Source organism: Cetorhinus maximus, chromosome 14 (assembly GCF_964194155.1).
Source record: "Cetorhinus maximus chromosome 14, sCetMax3.hap1.1, whole genome shotgun sequence".
NCBI lineage: Eukaryota > Metazoa > Chordata > Chondrichthyes > Lamniformes > Cetorhinidae > Cetorhinus > Cetorhinus maximus.
The window spans coordinates 86,023,370-86,040,981 of NC_135892.1; the positions used below are offsets into that span (position 1 = coordinate 86,023,370).

Below are 17,612 nucleotides of genomic sequence, written 5' to 3' on the forward strand. Positions count from 1 at the left end.
TAGATAACATCACCACCTTTAACACCTCTTTGTTCTTTTGTCTGTGACATCTTTTGATTATCTGCTCCTATCACTGCTTGCTTGTCCCTACAACCACCACCCCCCCCGACCCCCCCACTTCTCTCCCCCCACCTTAAACCAGCTTATATTTCACCCCTCTCCTATTTTTACTTAGTTCTGTTGAAGGGTCATGAGGACTCGAAACGTCAACTTTGTTCTTCTCCGCCGATGCTGCCAGACCTGCTGAGTTTTTCCAGGTATTCTGTTTTTGTATTGGTGAGACCACACCTGGAGTACTGTGTACAGTTTTGGTCCCCTTACTTGAGGAAGGATATAGTTACATTGGAGGCGGCTCAGTGGAGGTTCACTAGATTGATTCCAGAGATGCGGGGCTTGTCTTATGAGGAGGGATTGAACAGTTTAGGCCTATACTCACTAGAGTTTAGAAGGATGAGAGATCTAACTGAGGCATATAAGATGCTAAAGGGGATAGACAAAGTAGATGTGAAGCAGATGTTTCCCCTCATGGGGCATTAGAGAATGAGAGGCCATAGTTTTAGGCTAAGGGGTGGTAGATTTAAATCAGAGATGAGGAGGAATTACTTTTCTCAAAGGGTCGTGAATCTGTGGTATTCACTACCTCAGAGTGCAGTGGACGCCGGGACGCTGAATAGATTTAAGCAGGTGATAGATTTTTAATTAGTAACGGGTTGAAAAGTTATGGGGAGAGGGCGGGAAATTGAAGTTGAGGCCGAAATGAGATCTAGCATGATCGTATTGAATGGCGAGGCAGGCTCGAGGGACTGAATTGCCTACTCCCTGCTCCTAGTTCTTATGTTCTAAGATAAATAAAAACAAAACACTACAGATGCTGGAAATCTGAAATAAAAGCAAAAAATTCTGGAAAAAAATACTCAGCAGCTCTGGCAGCATCTTTGGAGAAAGAAACAGAGTTAACATTTCCAGTCCAATAAAACTCTTAACTAAATCCAGCCAAGCACCACAATCAGAGGAAACACCCACTGCGACTGCGCACTTCCCAGGGCCGAGTCAATGGAATAGACCACGCAGGATAGGGAAAGGGGGGAATAACCATCTTTTATATTTATTTTAGGACGCTCAAGATGAACTTCTGTTCAAGCTTCCGGTAAAGAATAAATAAAAAATTAACAATGCTTTCCGTAAATGAGAGCATGTGTAATTAATCTTTCATCAGGAAATGGAAGTTTTTCATAATAAGGGGTAAGAAACACCTCTTAGTTTTGAATGGTGGTGAGGTACTCCAGACGACGGAAGTAACGTCACAAGAGCCGGTGGCGTGGCGCGAGGGGGTTCTAAAGGTGGCGCGAGAGGGAAAACAAAACACCCTGGGACAGCGGCACTCCGACAGAGAGACACTGAGGGTAGGGTGGCATCCCCGACAGAGCAGCGCCCCGGAGACACTGAGACCTTGTGGGAAAAAATCCCCGGTAAATTTATAACGCGCTGGTTTCCCCTTCAGTGTCTCCATAGTAACTGATATGGAGAGATGTAGTCTGTGGATGTGATTTTATATTCCTTACCCCACCCCCCCGCATCTTTCCCTGAAGTATATGGACAGAAACTTGTAGTTATCATATTTGTCGCCAGATAATCACTTGCAAGGTTTCTTTTCTTGCTTTTGTACTGTTACTTCTGGCGTCCCCAAGGATTGATCCTTACGTCCCTTGGTGCCACCGACATGCTGTTCCTTGGCAATATAATCTCAGAAACACAGCGTCAGTTTCCACATGTATGCTGACAACACCCAGCTGTACCTCACCATCTATCTCTCTCAATCCCTTCTCTCTCACTCTGAATTGCCATGGTACTTGTTTGACATCCAGTCCTAAATGAGTAGAAATTTCCTCCACTTAAATACTAAGATGATCAAAGCCATTTTCTTAAGTTCCGTTGCAAACTGTGTTCAAGAGCAATCCTTTTCCCTAGTAAATGTCTGAGTTTGAACCAGACTGATCACAACTTTGGTGTCATATTTGACCCTGAGATGTTCTTCTGATGACATATCTACACCATTATTAAGACTCCCTGTCTCCAACTCTATAACGTTGCTCGACTCTGACCCTACCTCGGCTTATCTCCTGCTGAAGCCCTCATCCATGTCTTTGTTATCTTTATATCAGATTATTCCAGTGTACTTTTGGTTGGCCTTTGTAAACTTGAGGTCATCCAAACCTCTGTCCTAACTCACACCAAGTTCCTGTTCACCCATCGCCCCTGTCCTTGCTGACCTACATAGGTTTCAGGTTAAGCAGTGTCTTGATTTTATTCTCATCCATGTTTGCAAATCCGTCCATGGTCTCGCCCCTCCCTATCTCTGTAATCTCCAGCCTCACGATGCTCTGAGATATCTTGCTCCTCTAATACTTGCCTCTGGAGTATCTGTGATTTCAATTGCTTCACCATCGATGGCCATATCTTCAGCTGCCAAGGCTCTGGAATTCCCTTCCTAAACCTTCCCAACTCTCTACCTCTCTTTTTAAGATGCTTTTTAAAACCTACCTTTTGTGCTTTTGTGAAGTGCCTGGAATGTTTTATTATGTTAAAGGAATATATTAGTACAATTTGTTGTAAGTATATATTCACTTGTCAGCATTTCACAAAAAGAAGCAGCTTTTGTTTTGCTGGGTTGCTGCCAATCAGTTGCATCACTTGGAAAGCTTGGATAGAACTAGAGTCGTACGTTCTCGTACTATTGTGCATGAATTTGAGGTGTAAAAATGTAAGAGTTGAGAGCCACAATTGCAGGTTCCCAAAAGTTATATGACAAAAAGTTCCTGATTTTCTGTTATGGATATATCGGCAGGGAAAACACAAGTATAGATATACAAGTGCTGCCTTAAAATAGCACATGACTTAATATTGCTTGGTGAGGATCAACAATTCATTGCCTTCTTTTGTGGTGTCAAAGAACTCAGCATGGTGTGCATGCCAGTGCAGTACCGAGGGAGTGCTGAACTATCAGAAGTGATGTCTATGTGGCATGTTAACCTGAGGCCTCATCTGGTACTAGTTCAAAAGAGAGCCAAGGCAGTTATCCCTGGTGTCCTGGCCAACATTTATGACTTGATTAACACCAGTGAAATAGACTTCTGGCCATTATCCCATTGCTGTGTGCAAATTGGCTGCCCCGTTTCCTACAATAATGACAACGGCTGTAAATTGATTTCGAATGTTCTTAGGTTGTGAAAAGTGCTACTTAAATGCAAGTCTATTTATGATGGCTCATATTGAGGACCCTGAAACTTGCATCAGTGTAATGACCTTTGACCGCAAGGCTAACTGCAGTCACCCATGAAATGTGGCACCTCTCCTTGGGCATTATTGGGTGGAATGTATGATGGTCAGCCTGTTAGCAAATGCCAGTTTTTTGCCTGAGTTGAAACTGAAAATTAGTTCTCTATATTTTCATTTCACTATTGTTTTGTGATTTTGCACTGGTGTCAAAATCTATCCATCCAAGATGGAGCAGACTTGAAATAATGGTGGGACTGTTTGACTGATGGAAGATGAATTAATAATACTGTTTTCAGGGCACCTGACATGGTGGAGTGACGGTCACAGACGACCACGCGATTTAGTTTTTGTTTCTGAATGTCATTCCATTGTTGGAAGGAGTTTGTATAGCCACATGGGTGACATAATGAGGCCTTGAACTTTCAGGAATCTTACTATCTTTTTGTTGCTGTTTGTCCTTTGTGAAGATGAAACTAGATTTTTGTGTCCTTCCCTTCAGTTGATTGAGACATATCTCTGGGGATTGGGCTCCTTTGTCTGCCACAGAGATGGGCACTTGATCCTGGTCAATCTGCAAGGAGGCAGACTCCCTAATCTCTGAAGTTGAGTTCTATCAAAATGAAGTTGAGTTGAGTTGCAACAAGCACTGAGGCTTGCTATAGAGTGATGCACTTGTTGACTTGGGAAACAATGCCTCCTTCATCAACTGCATCCAGCATTACACTGCAGGCTACTCGATTGGCAGATGCTGCTCCTGAAAGGACAGTGACATAAGCAGTCAACATGTTTCTCATGAAGAAGGATTGGAGGTTGGTTGCAGGAAGGATTCGGCTGTTGCCTCCCTGGCACATTGTAAATTACAGTCAGATGGTGCACATTGGTATGACTTCCTGTTTCATTTTTGGCTTTTGCTATTGTTACCCAGCTATTGGGAAGTTAAAGGCAAATGCTGTACAGTAGGACACTCAATGTTGGCCTAAAAGAGCGGTTAGTGAAACTGAAACTGATTTGTAATATCTAATGTAAAACCCAGAAATACAACAGTAACATTTAAATTGTGTTCAAGATTATTCTAGATTACTTCTGCATATGTTTAACAGTTTTTTTTCCTCTTTATTGAAGGTGGTGAAATACATTGAATTCAAGTGTTTAACAGTGGTAAGTACATAACATTTTAGACATGTTTAAGGATTTAAGTAAAGGCAAATTAAGTTAAACCTGTTGATATGCAAGTCCATTGTGCCAAACCAAAAGTTGAACACAAATAAGAATTCATGAATAGAAACAGCTTTACAGTATTTATTTATCTACAAAAATAAAAAAATCCTAAGGTCCATAGGCAATATATGACAATGTTTGCCATACAGTTTAGGTAATAATGTGCAACAGTCACATCTCTGCAATGGCAGCATGGAACATGCTGGTAAAAGATGGAAGAATCTGCACAGAATGTTATAATTACAAATTAATTCATGTGCATGAGCATTGCTTACTATTAAACTCTTAGCTACTGATGAAGTGGCTTGAATATTTATTATCTCATTTTATGCAGCTCCTTGATTTTGGTGGTAACACTGAGGTACGGTGAGGCATTGTCACTGATTCCAGCAGTGGGAAACACCATCCTGTTCCTCATGAATGGCATCATTTTTAAAGATATTCTTTCATGAGATATGAATGTTGCTGGTAAATTTTTTGCCTGTCCCCAGTTGCATGCGAAGATGATGGTGAGCCACCTTTTTGAGTTGCTAGAGAAGATCTGATGTAGGTACATGAGGAGCGCTGTTAGGAAGAGAATCCAGGTTTTTGACTCGGCAACAACGAAAGAACGGTGATATAGTTCCAAGTCAGGATGATGTGTGGCTTGGAGGGCAACTTGCTGGTGATGGTGTTCCCATACATCTGCTGCCCTTGTCCTTCTATATGGTAGAGGTGATGGGTTTTGAAGCTGCTGTCGAAGGAGGCTTGGTGAGTTGCTGCAGTGCAGCTTATAGATGGTACACACCGCTATTAATGTGTGCCAGTGGTGAATGAGATGCCGATCAAGTGGGCTGCTTTCCCGTGGATGATGTCAAGCTTCTTGAGTGTTGTAAGAGCTGCACTCATTCAGGCAAATGGAGAGTATTCCATCACATTTGATCTTGTAGATGGTGGACAGGTTTTGAGGAGTCAGGAGATCACTAACTTGCTGCAGAATTACTAGCCTCCGACCTGCTATTGTAGCCACAGTATGGCTGCTGCAGTTAGGTTTATGGTCAGTGATAACACCGCCACCCCCCACCTGCCCCGGATGTTGACAGAATTCATGATGATAAGCCATTGGATGTTGAGGGGAAATGGTTAGATCCTCTCTTGTTGTGATGGCCTTTGCCTGACAATTGTGTGGTGCTAATGTTACTTGTCCTTTAACAGTTGAAGCCTGAATGTTGTCCTGGCCTTGCTGCATATGAATACTGATTGTTTCACTATCTAAGGAATTGCAAATGGTATAGAACACTCTGCAATCATCAGCGATCACTTTCATTGCAAAGCCTTCCATCTTGTAGGCTACTTTAATGCCAAAGCATCCTCACTTAGCTTCTTTCTGTTTATTTAGGCAACAGGCATGGTTCTACTAATGAATTAAATTTCTTTTTCAAAATTAAAATGATATTGATTCAAATTAATTTACAGATGTCGGGAATAACGAATTTAGCAGGTCAAAAACGACCATTTTCAGAAGACGATGATTCATTTCTTAATATGTAAGTGCAGTTCTTCAAAACAGTTGAAATTTTAACCATTTAAGTTTTCAAAGTTCTGAATGTTCTTTGTTACTTTGCAGCATAAATATTTGTGCATTTGTGATTTTGAGTGTCTTCAAATTGTTTGCCCTATTTTGTTTAAAATGTAATCTTCACAAAATTGAATGGCACCTATTTGCAAAATAGGTTCAGCACCAGTCTGAATATACATTCCTTTTTTATTATGCTGTCTTTCTTGACAGTTTGAAAACAAAACTAAAATTGCTTGTGTATTTTTCTTGTAGTCTCAGCTTGTTTCCCAGTAGAACCTGTCCACAAGGTTCAGGGTTATTGCGCTCCTCCTGACAGGCTGCCATTCATATCAGTTATGGCAAGCCACTGTCAGTGGCCACTTTCACCTTTATTTAAGTTGAAAATTGTTACTTTTTTAAAAACATTTTTCTGCTTAAATTTTTTGAGTATTTTTATGTCATATGAAAACTTCATAAGTGATGAATTTTCGAGATTTTTATTTTGAAGAAACTCATAGATCGAAACTAGGAGCTGGAATTGGGCAGGGAGAGAGCTTTGACAAGGTGACCATCATTGCCCACCCCCTGCCAAACCTGGCAGCATGAGGCCCAGGCAGTTTTTAATTCTTGCCTCTCACCTGTATGCTGCCTGAATCAGGCAGAAAGTGGCAGCTGGCTGGCAGTAAGGGCGAGTGTGCTGCCACCACAGAAACAGTCTCCGGCAACTAGACAATTTGTGAGGATGAGTTTCAATATGTTCTCGTGAACTGGAATGGAGAGCCCAGGGCAGCCCTGTTCCTCCTGGCCCTATGGGAATGTTTATACATTTTTGAAAAAAAAAAGTCAACGTGCCTATTTGAGTGGGTGGGGTTAAAATCTCCCCGATAATTCAAGAAACGGCAGTAATGCACTAAATATTTTAAAGCTGAAATGTAAGGACAGGAGCAGGCTGTCAGTGGAAAAGACAGTTTTTCTCAGGGTTGGTGTGGGAGAAAGAGGGAGGAGAGGAAGAGATGCCTGATGGTACCAAATAGACTTTAGATGTGCAAAGTGAAGTGTGGAAACCCTGGGAGACCTGATGTCCTGAACAAGGCCAGTTTGGATCCCATTGTCTTGGGCTACCTTCATAAGGGCCCTAGACTCTGCTACCCCAATACTGGCCTGACTCTGTTCATCTCAATGCTCACAAAACCTCAACTCCTGCTCCAAGTTGAATGAAAGGGATTCTGTGGGATGCCAGCAGGAGGGGCTAGGGCATCAATGTAAGAATTGTACTGGATAAGTGTATTATAGAAAAGGTGGGCACTGAGGAACGGAGTGTGACAGATGTGGAAGGGAGAGAGGAAGTCAGCACGGGGATGAAGCAGTTGGGGCAAACTGGGAAGCATCTGATCACAGACAGTAGACTATTAGGCACTGAGTGATAGATAACATATGTACGCAGATTAACGCATAGGAGTGTCTTCTGTTTACGTATATGAATTGTGAGTCAAGATACTTAGCTATAGAGACTTGAGGGTGGCGGATTGGGACCAGCTGGTGGTTGAAGACCAGGGCCTGGCTGGGAGAAATTGGGACCAATGTCTGATTGTGAGCTTAGAGAGGCTGGGAATGCTTAAGGTGGGGCACTGAATATTTAGTGCCATTACTGTAGAGCCCCAGTGAAAGAAATACATAACTCTTTGAACCACTTTGATATTTACTTCATTCTGACAATTAAGTAAGATTGCTGACTGTCAAAGAACTATGATAGTGTGCCACAGAAGATTGATAAATTATTCAATTCCAGAATCAAATGGAATTAACCCAGCAATTAATGTAAATATTAATGGGAGGATAGTTCTTTTGCACCCTTTACAAGACTTAAGGGGAAGAAAAATCTAATTTTCTATATTGTGTTGTACAGCCATATTTTAAAATAAATAAATGTGTTTTCTTGATAGGGAGAAATTATACTCTACAGTGGCTCATTGCCTGATTTAGACAATATCAATCGAGGTGGCAGTAAATTTCTTGGTTACTCGGAGTCATCAAGTGGAAACCTTTGCCAAGGCTTCAGTTCCAGATACAGTAACACTTGATGGAAAGACTAGTCTACGGATGTCAGGTGCAGGCAGGGTTAGATTTGACTGTACTTCTATAATTGAATAAATCCAACAGTAGCTTTTTTGATTCGTAGCTCCAGATAGGTCACTTGCGTGAGTTGGCATTAGTAGAGTACAGAAGTTGTCTATGCAGTTGTATAACAGCATAGCATGAGTCACAGTATTTGGAAAAGAAAGAGAATGGATTGGAAAGTATTCTTTTATCTGACTTTATTTTCTATTGAATTATTTATGATTATCATTATGTAGAACTTCTGAATCTGGTTCTGAAGAAGAAGAAGAAGAAGAATGGGTCCCGAAAAAAGTAATTGCAAGAAAGCCAAAAAAATCTGTAGCAAAGCCAGTGATTGTAAAAAAGAAAGTTAAGTCTGAAGCAGAAAGCACTGGAACAAAAAGAACATCGGTAAAAAGATCTACAATAAAGACAGCTGTTAAAAAGAACAGGAAAAAAACACCAGAAAAGACTAATGTGGATCCAAATGTTATGGTAAGAGAGTTGCACGTCATCATGTTTTAAAAGCATAGTCCAAGTATTTAGCATGGGACACGATGATGATGATGCACCAACCTGTTCTGCCAAGGAATGCTAAAACGTGAGTTTATGCAGCCAAGTTTCTCATCTTGGCTGTGCCATCTGTGGGAGATAGAGGATGCTTCTCACAAAAGGCAAAATAGGGAAAACCTGAGACAAGCTCTTCCATAATGCAATTCCGAGCAGCGTGGGAAGGCGGTAGCATAGTGGTATTGTCACTGGACTAGTATTCCAGAGACACAGGGTAATGCTCTGGGGACCTGGGTTCGAATTCCACCACGGCAGGTGGTGAAATTTGAATCCAATAAAAATCAGGATGGCGACCAAGAAACCGTTGCCGATTGTTGTAAAACCCATCCCTTACCTGGTCTGGCCTACATGTGACTCCAGACCCACAGCAATGTGGTTGACTCTAAAATGCCCTCTGAACAAAGGCAATTAGGGATGGGCAATAAATGCTGGCCTAGCCAGTGATGCCCACATCCGATGAATAAAAAAAAAAGCTTGCTTCAAAATGGCTGTCACTAAGGCTGAGGTGACCAGGCCATGATGTTGGTGATCAACCTGAAATAATGGTGGGGTGGGTAAAGTGAGTGGAATAAAGAAATATTGGTTGTATTACAAGCTGCCTAAACTCTGGTATACCAGATTTTTGATCATCCAATTTTTGCTGTTGTGCATCATTTTTTGAGGTTGGTGATTTCTAGCAAGAAACCCTGAATGGGAGCCTGGTACTCCCCCACCCACTTCCCCTGCTTCCACCTTCTACATCTCCTTTCCTTCAGTAGCTGGTGATGCTAGGTCACTTTTGCTGAGATTAGTTGATACAACATAGCCAGGGATCAAAACTTGTCATAATAAAGCAAAATATTGCAGATGCCTGAAATCTGAAATGTAAACAGAAAATGCTGGGAATACTCAGCAAGCCAGGCAGTTTCTATGGTGATAAAAACTGAGTTAACCTTTCAGGTCTGTGACCTTTGAAAGCCTGTGACTCCTGGTTTATACAGCCTTAATATGAAACAATGAGTTGTCAGGGATTTGATGAAGAAGAAAATGGCGAAGTTAAACATTCACATTGCTGCAGGATATTTGTATACACAAAAGAATTTTAGGCCATGAGGCCACCTTTCAACCAACTCTTTAATTAGTTCATGCTTAAATAACGTCCTGAGCTTTATGTCCCAACATCATTAGCAAATCATGAAAGTTTCAAAGATTTGCAATTTTGAAATCCTTTTATAATTCATAGTGGCCCCGATTTTACATGAAGACTAAGTGAAAATGCTGAATATTTGCGCAGATTTTAAGATGATGTAGATTTTACGAATGCCCTTTACAATGTGACTGTGGAAACTCCATCAGTGACTTGCTGTTTATCCAGCTAAGTGATATAGAAATCCTGATTTGATTTCCAGTCTGCATTGAGTTCATTAATCTCAGCCAGTACCCTAAGTTTATGAAGGGGAAAATTGCTGAGATTGCTTCGCCTGACTGCTATCCAGCAATCCCTGTTGGAAGGGTGTATGTGGAAGTTGAGTGAGAATATGATTCTGGATAGCTGTGATATTTCTGTGGCCTTTCTTTGCACCACAGTTGAATAGGCTCACACATGAATAACGGGTACTAGGGTGTGAAGTACTGCATTGTGACTAGAACTCCAACAGGAATCAGTGCTTTCAGGATTTAGGAATTGCAATAACAGGGAGTGGGAGTCAGCTAAACTGCTGTAAGTCAGTAATGATGCTCTTGCTCCATTTGGTTTTGGAAGTAGTGAAACTGACTAACGGATTTGAAGAAAAATAAAACAAAATCATAATGATTTAAAGATGATTGCTTTATATATGCAAGTCTCAACTGCTATTTGTCCCACAGGCATTATCGCCAGTTTTGAACAGTAATGAAGATAAATTACCTTCACAAATTAAGCAAAATTTAGGAAACATGAAATCAACGCCTCAGCAAGCTGCAATGCAAATCAAGAAAGAAATGGAACATTGTGGGATTAAAGTGGAACAACCATCAACAAGCACACATTTGAGTGAAAAGAGAATCAAGGAAGAAGCGGATATATCTTTTACGTGGGAGGAGCCAGCTTTGAAGAAGCAGAAGGTTGAGAACTGCCTGGATGGGAAACCAATAAAACTACAGAGAGGATGTGTAGAGATTGGGGACATGCAGATGAACTGGAATATAACCCAGGTATGAATGCTTCATTTGATCACATTGAATGGTGGAGCAGGCTCTCAGGACTGATTAGTCTATTCCTGCTCATAGTGTTTTATGTTCTTATATTCAGTTGTTTTCAAGGCATATAGAGCACTGTTGTAAACAGTTTGAGCTTTGAAGATTTGTTTTTAGAAACGATTGCAGTAATACTGATTTATTTTGTGCATTCAAATTATCTTTACCATTCGGTGTCATCAGTTCATAAGATAATTAAAGATAAGGAAGGCCATTTGTCGCATCTCCACTCGTCCAACCAGAAAGACCCTAAAGTCACTTCATTACCTCAACTACTCAGTTTGGAAGTCCATTCCATTTGTTAATTACTCTGTGAATAACATCCTAATATGAGATAGAGCAGAGTTTCAACTGCATACATGCAAAAATTAACCGTGTTTTCTACATTGGCTTCTGATTTCTGCCATTGCCTTCAATTTAAAACATTTATTTGAGTTTAAATTCATCCATGGCCTTGTCTCTCCCTGCCGCTATCTCTCCTTGCAGAGGGTTCCATAGCCTACTGGTTATGTACTGGACTAGCAGCCCTCAGGCTTCAATGTTCAATCCCCACCATGGCAAGTAGTCAAACTTGCTTCAGTAACGTTGTGGATTTCAATAAAAGAACCTGCCATACCTTCCTGGTTTGGCTGACATGTGACTTACTATATGGTTGATTCTTGATGCCCTCTAGGCAACAAATGCCACCTTGATATGGTTGCCCGCATCACAAGAGTACTTTCATTTAAAATGCCTCTGGTGTTGTATCCCTCCAAATATTCATTGGTTCTGATTCTGGACTCTTATGCATTCAATCCCTGTGAATTTTGGCAGTATATTCAATTCAAGAGAATCATCACAGCTCTTCCCAATGCCCCCACTTGTATGATTTTCGCATGCTACCATGTGTTAAACAGTTGTTTGGAATGGAGATCCTTTTTGTATTGTTCCAGAATAAGGATGCTTGAGGCAATTGTAGTGCTCTTATTGGTGATCCTGCTGAAATCATTAAAAAAAAAAGTCCAAGTGCTGTCACCTAGTTCATTAACCATTGAGCTACTGATTTTTTTTTTTTGCTACCTTCCTTACATCGGAGTTCTGGTGGAGCAGGGTGTGAGGGAGGGAGAGAGTTTGGGATGAGCCAATGTTACAATCCCCATAGAGAACGATAACTTTTAAGAAGAGATTTGAACTTCCAGTTGTTAGCTGAAAGAATGACCTGACAAGATTTCAAGTTTTAAAACTTAGAGTAACAAATGACTTAAAAAAAACACTATTGACTAAATATTATTTTCATTCTGTACGCATGTTAGACTTTAACTACAGAACGTGATATTCCCCTTGTATACTTGCCACCAATCGCACTTTCCACGGAATTACAGCACTCAGCAAACAGTCCACAGTTGCTCCCAGTTTCCAATAGGTTCCTGGATCCCTGTTTTGCCAAGTAGTAACTTAAAGTGACTGCCTCCAGACTATTTTTTTCTAAGTTTTCAGAGATTTTCTTAAATCCACTACCAGCAGTAAAGCCTGTTCCAATGAGTCTTCTTCTCCCTGCCCATACGAGAACAAATCTCCGGAAGTTGAAGAAGACTGCAGGACGCGTCTCTTTGACTAGAGACTCTCTCCTCCAGCATCTGGCTGTGGTAGCTTGCAAAGTCAAGCAGCCTTTTTGCTCTGTTGACCAAATGAAACCTCTGACTTGATTTGTAGGGAAGCCTGTAACCTGATCTCAAAAATGGCTGCCTCAGCCCCTTCCCCTGGCAACGTGAAACATTGGCCTTGTATCTAGGCAGCAATGCTTATTAGCTATCCTTGACCTCACTCCTTTTCACCTTAGGAGTAAATGGATAATTTACAGCACAGCCATTTATAACCCGATGCCTACAACACCTTCCTGGGACTTTGGGAGACTCATGGCCTACTTGTGGTAAACTCACAGACTGCTTTCATGGTCTCCATGCGTAAAAATCTTGCACCTTATTCCCAGCAAAGTAATCTAAACCTCCCTTTGATTTCGAAGAATCAGATCACCCAGGCTTACTGTCAGGCAGACTGCAGAACGAGTCACATGACCCCTTCACTTCCCTTAAATTTAAAGCTACAATCCCAAAACATCATAACCTTTTAAATCTCACAATTGTAACACCAGAAAGACACATGCATGGAAGCGATAGGGCAGTTCCTCTGACTTACCATGAGCCGTGCCATGAAAATTTAACTCGTTTTCAATTATTTTCTAAGCTAAGAAAACAAAGGTGAGTGTTTAAATGTGACAGCCAGTGTTACCTCCACCTTAGAGGTGCTTTAATAGAACCTGCTGTATCTCTAGGTGTTGTCTGAGAGGACGAATACAGAAGCATGGGCTTGCGCAAACCTCATTCGCCTGTTCAAAGAAGAAAATACTATTCCATTTATTGCCCGTTATCGAAAGGAGCTCACCAATAACATGGATGCTGATACATTGCGAGAAGTACAACAGACGCTCGAAGAACTGACGTAAGAAACATAAGTAGTGAATGCAGCACTTGTACTATGTCCTCCTTTGAACGAAATTCTTAATACTTTTTTTTTTACACAAAACAACCATCTTGTCTGAAAATTGATTGGGATCTAGTTAACAATAGTTGCAGATATCATTGAAAAAGCCAGTATTAAATGGGTTTGCAGGTATGAAATATACTTGCCTAATTTTTCCGTTTACATGAGCAAATGAGGAAGATATCGTTATAGTGCAGTAGTAAAGGTTTAGATTTAGTTGTGTGTAAGAATGAGATAATTTTGAACTGATTTTTAGCTTGATTTTGCTCATTGTTTTGTTTCATAGTAAATTAATTATGCAATTGGTGTTAATTGCATGTTTAGGATAGAAGGGTTGGTTGATGATTTATAAAATTCAAAAAGGTAAATAAAAGATATTTTAATTCACTTCACGATTAACAACATAAGAATTTGTGTGCATTGCCCATCGGCATTAATTTTGTTTGCATCCAATACAAGTGGAAGCCTATACGTAACAAAATATAATTCAAATAAACAGCACTTTGATCATGAGTTGAAAACTTTAGGTTTTATTAAACTGAGGTATTGAGTGGAGGAAAGGAAATGCAGGACCTATAGGCAGAGATTGAATCAGGTATTGACATTCTTCTGTAGCAGCTGACTAAGAGGTCACTGCGGCAGTAGCTTATTGGCCCCCTAACAGTAGTTATGCTGTAGGACAGGGTATCCATGAAGAATTCATGGAGTGTGTAAGAAAGGTACTGGGTGACTTAAATCTACATACAGAATGGGTGGATCAGATTGGCAAAGGTAGCCTGTAAAATGAGTTCATAGAGTGTAATTCTTACAGTAGTATGCCAACCAGGGAGTAGGCTATTCTAGACCAGATAATGTGCAATGAGACAGAATTAATCAATAACCTCATAGTAAAGGAGCCTCTAGGCGACAGCGATCATAACAAGATAGAATTTCACATTCAGTTTGAGTGTGAGAAGCGTGGTCCTAAGACTAATGTTTTAAATCTAAATAAAGATAGTTATAAGAGCATGAAGGCAAAATTGGCTAAAGTGAACTGGGGAACTAGGTAAAAAGGTAAGGCAGAGGTGTAGTGGCAGACTTTTTAATAACTCTCAGCAAAGATCTTCCAGTGTGAAAGAAAGATCCTTTCAGGAAGGATGCATCATTGGTGGCTAAATAAGAAAATTGAGGATAGTATCAAATTGAAAGAAATGCTGTATAATTCTGTGAAGATTAGTGGCAGGTCAGAAGATGGACAGATTTCGAGAACCAGCGAAGGATGACTATAAAAGTAGTGGAGGGAGAAATTACTGTAGGATGGAAAGCTAGCTGGAAATGTAAAAACAGATAGTAAGAGCTGCTGCAAGTACTTTAAAAGGAAAAGTTTAAATAAAGCAATTGTTGGTCCTCTACCGAGTGAGCCTGGGGAGTTAATAATGAAACACAAGGAAATGGCGGAAGCATTGAACGGGTATTTTTTATCACTCTTCGCTGTAGAAGATTTAGAAAACTTCCCAAATATGGTTCAAACTCAAGAGGCGAAAGGGAGGGGGGAACTTAAAACAATCACCATCATCAGAGAAAAGGTACTAGGGATAACTATTAGACCTAAAGGCTGACAAATCCCTAGGACCTGATGGTCTGCATCTTAGGGTCTTAAAAGAAGTGGCTGCAGAGATAGTAGAGGCATTGGTTATAATCTCCCAAAATTCCTTAGGTTCTCGAAGGGTCCCAGCAGACTGGAAAATAACAAATGTAACATCTTTATTCAAAGAAGTAGGGAGACAGACAGCTGGAAACTATAGGCCGATTAGTTTAACATATCATAGGGAAATTGCTGGAATGCATTATTAAGGTGGTTATACCAGGATACTTAGAAAATCATCATGTGATCAGGCAGAATCAGCACAGTTTTGTGCAAGGAAAATCCTGTTTGATTAATTTATCAGAGGTCTTTGAGGAAGTGACAAGCAAGATGAGTAAACGGGAACCTGTGGATGTGGTGTACTTGGATTTCCAAAAGGCATTTGATATGCTGTCACATCAAAGGTTACTACACAAAACAATAGCTTGTGGTGTAGGGGACAATATATATACATGGATAATGGACAGGTTAGGTAACAGGAAGCAGAGGGTCTTTTTCAGGTTAGCAAGCTGTAACCAGCGGAGTGCCAGAGGGATCAGTGCTGGGGCCTCAACTATTTACAATCTATATCAATGATTTGGATGAAGGGACTGAATTTATGATAGCTAAATTTGCTGATGACAACAAGATAGGTAGGAAAGTAAGTTGTCAAGAGGAGATAAAGAGCCTTCAAAGGGATATAGGTAGGTTAAGTGAATGGGCAAAAATTTGGCAGAAGGAGCATGATGTGGGAAAATGTGAACTTGTTGCAGGAAGAATAGAAAAGCAGCATATTATTTAAATGGAGAGAGATTTCAGAACTCTTGTACAGAGGGATCTGGGTGTCTTGGTACATGAATCACAAAAAGTTAGTATCAGGTACAGCAAGCAATTAGGAAGGGAAATGGAATGTTGTTGTTTTATGCAAGGGGAATGGAATATAAAGTACTTACTGCAGTTGAACAGGGTGTTGGTGGGACCACATCTGGAGTACTGCGTGCAGTTTGGTCCCCTTATTTGAAGAAAGATATAATTGCATTTGAAGCAGTTCAGAGAAGGCTCACTTGACTTATTCCTGGGATGAAGGACTTATGAGGAAAGGTTGGACAAATCGGGCCTGTATCCACTGCAGTTTAGAATAATGAGAAGCGATCGTATTGAAACATATAAGACCCTGAGGGGACTTGGCAGTATGGATGCTGAAAGGATGTTTCCCCTTATGGGAGAGTCTAGAACTAGGGGACACGGGTTTTAGAATAAGATGTTTCCTACTTAATAGTGAGATGAGGAGAATTTTTTTCTGAGGGTCGATAGTATGTGGAATTCTCTTCCCCAGAAAACAGTGGATCCTGGGTGATTGCATTTATTCAGAGTTAGATCGATTATTGATAGACAAGGGAGTTAAGGGTTATAGGGGCAGACAGGAAAGTGGAGTTGAGACCACGATCAGATCAGCCATGATCTTATTGAATGGTGGAGCAAGCTCGAGGGGCTGAATGACCTACTGCTCGTCTTAATTGGTGTGTCCCTTTGCTGTTTTCTGTGCATTGTAGTTGTTTCATCTTGTGCCAGAAGATGGCACCCTGCACAATCCTTTACTTCTTATCTTCTCCTTCCTCACTACTGACCTCCAATTTATCTGAACACCGCTCTTCCACCAGCACAGCATCTTGATGATCTTGTACATTTGAGGATTTCAACTTTAACAAGTCTTTGTGCTGCCAGAAACTGTAAAGTCAAATTGTGTGTTTTAAGTCACCTGTTTTGAGAGAATCAATTGCACAGCCTATTCTTTGTGTGAAGTCCTAAAATATTGATTTTAATAAAGGTATTTATTTTTCTTCCCTTTTAGCACAGTAATAAAGAAAGCACACACAGCCATACAAAAAGTAGCAAAAGAAGAAAAACTTACACCTTTTTTAAAAAACACTTTGCTGAACTGCCAGACTCTAGAAGAAGTGGAACATGTGGTTAGTAAAATAGTCGGCTTTTAAGCACACCTTTTTAAAGTAATCTGGTTCATAATCTTTGTAGAAATAAATGTCAGTCTAGAACATTAATTTTTATTCCTGATTATTTAATTTTAATTTGTCATCCTCGGGTTTCAAAACAAATTGGATTACATTTGCTTGATTACAATTGTGCTTCAATTAAACCACCTCAAATTACTCACCAATGTTACAAACTTAATTTCCATAACATTTTTCTGAATTTACATTCCTGATACTTTGAACTGTTTGCATTGTTTTTGCAGTTTTAAAAGTGACCATCTTTCCTATGGTTATTGATCAAAATTCCAAATGGGCACTGACAAATACTTTTGCGTAACAACTATAACTTATTTAGTCATCAGGATAAATGCAAGAATGCCAAATTTCAGACGATCACAACAATTTATACTACTGGTCAAAAGGGTGCTGATTGGTTGGCAAGTCGCCTCTGATTGGCTGAGGTGTTGCCGCGGAGAAAGCAATGGGGAACTATAGGGTCCCAAGCTTCTGGGTAATTCAAAAAAGGCTCAAGGCTTGAACATATTCCTTTTGTTTGCAGAGAATGGGTATATGCATATATGTTGCT

The 17,612-nt window shown here is 40.4% G+C and overlaps 1 protein-coding gene across 2 annotated transcripts in view; it reads left to right on the plus strand.

Moving 5' to 3' along the window:
* Positions 1 to 1,290: 1,290 nt before the first annotated feature.
* The window catches only part of srbd1 (S1 RNA binding domain 1), a 283,354-nt gene continuing 267,032 nt past the window's right edge, over positions 1,291 to 17,612 (plus strand). The window contains exons 1-7 of one of the 2 annotated variants that reach the window (XM_078557178.1): positions 1,291 to 1,469; positions 4,399 to 4,434; positions 5,950 to 6,020; positions 8,386 to 8,623; positions 10,544 to 10,870; positions 13,224 to 13,390; positions 16,888 to 17,005. In XM_078557178.1, coding sequence (XP_078413304.1) covers positions 5,950 to 6,020; positions 8,386 to 8,623; positions 10,544 to 10,870; positions 13,224 to 13,390; positions 16,888 to 17,005 — 921 coding nt within the window. In that variant the 5' untranslated portion in view covers positions 1,291 to 1,469; positions 4,399 to 4,434. The remainder of the gene's footprint in view (positions 1,470 to 4,398; positions 4,435 to 5,949; positions 6,021 to 8,385; positions 8,624 to 10,543; positions 10,871 to 13,223; positions 13,391 to 16,887; positions 17,006 to 17,612) is intronic. The other variant, XM_078557179.1, reaches the window with a different exon arrangement.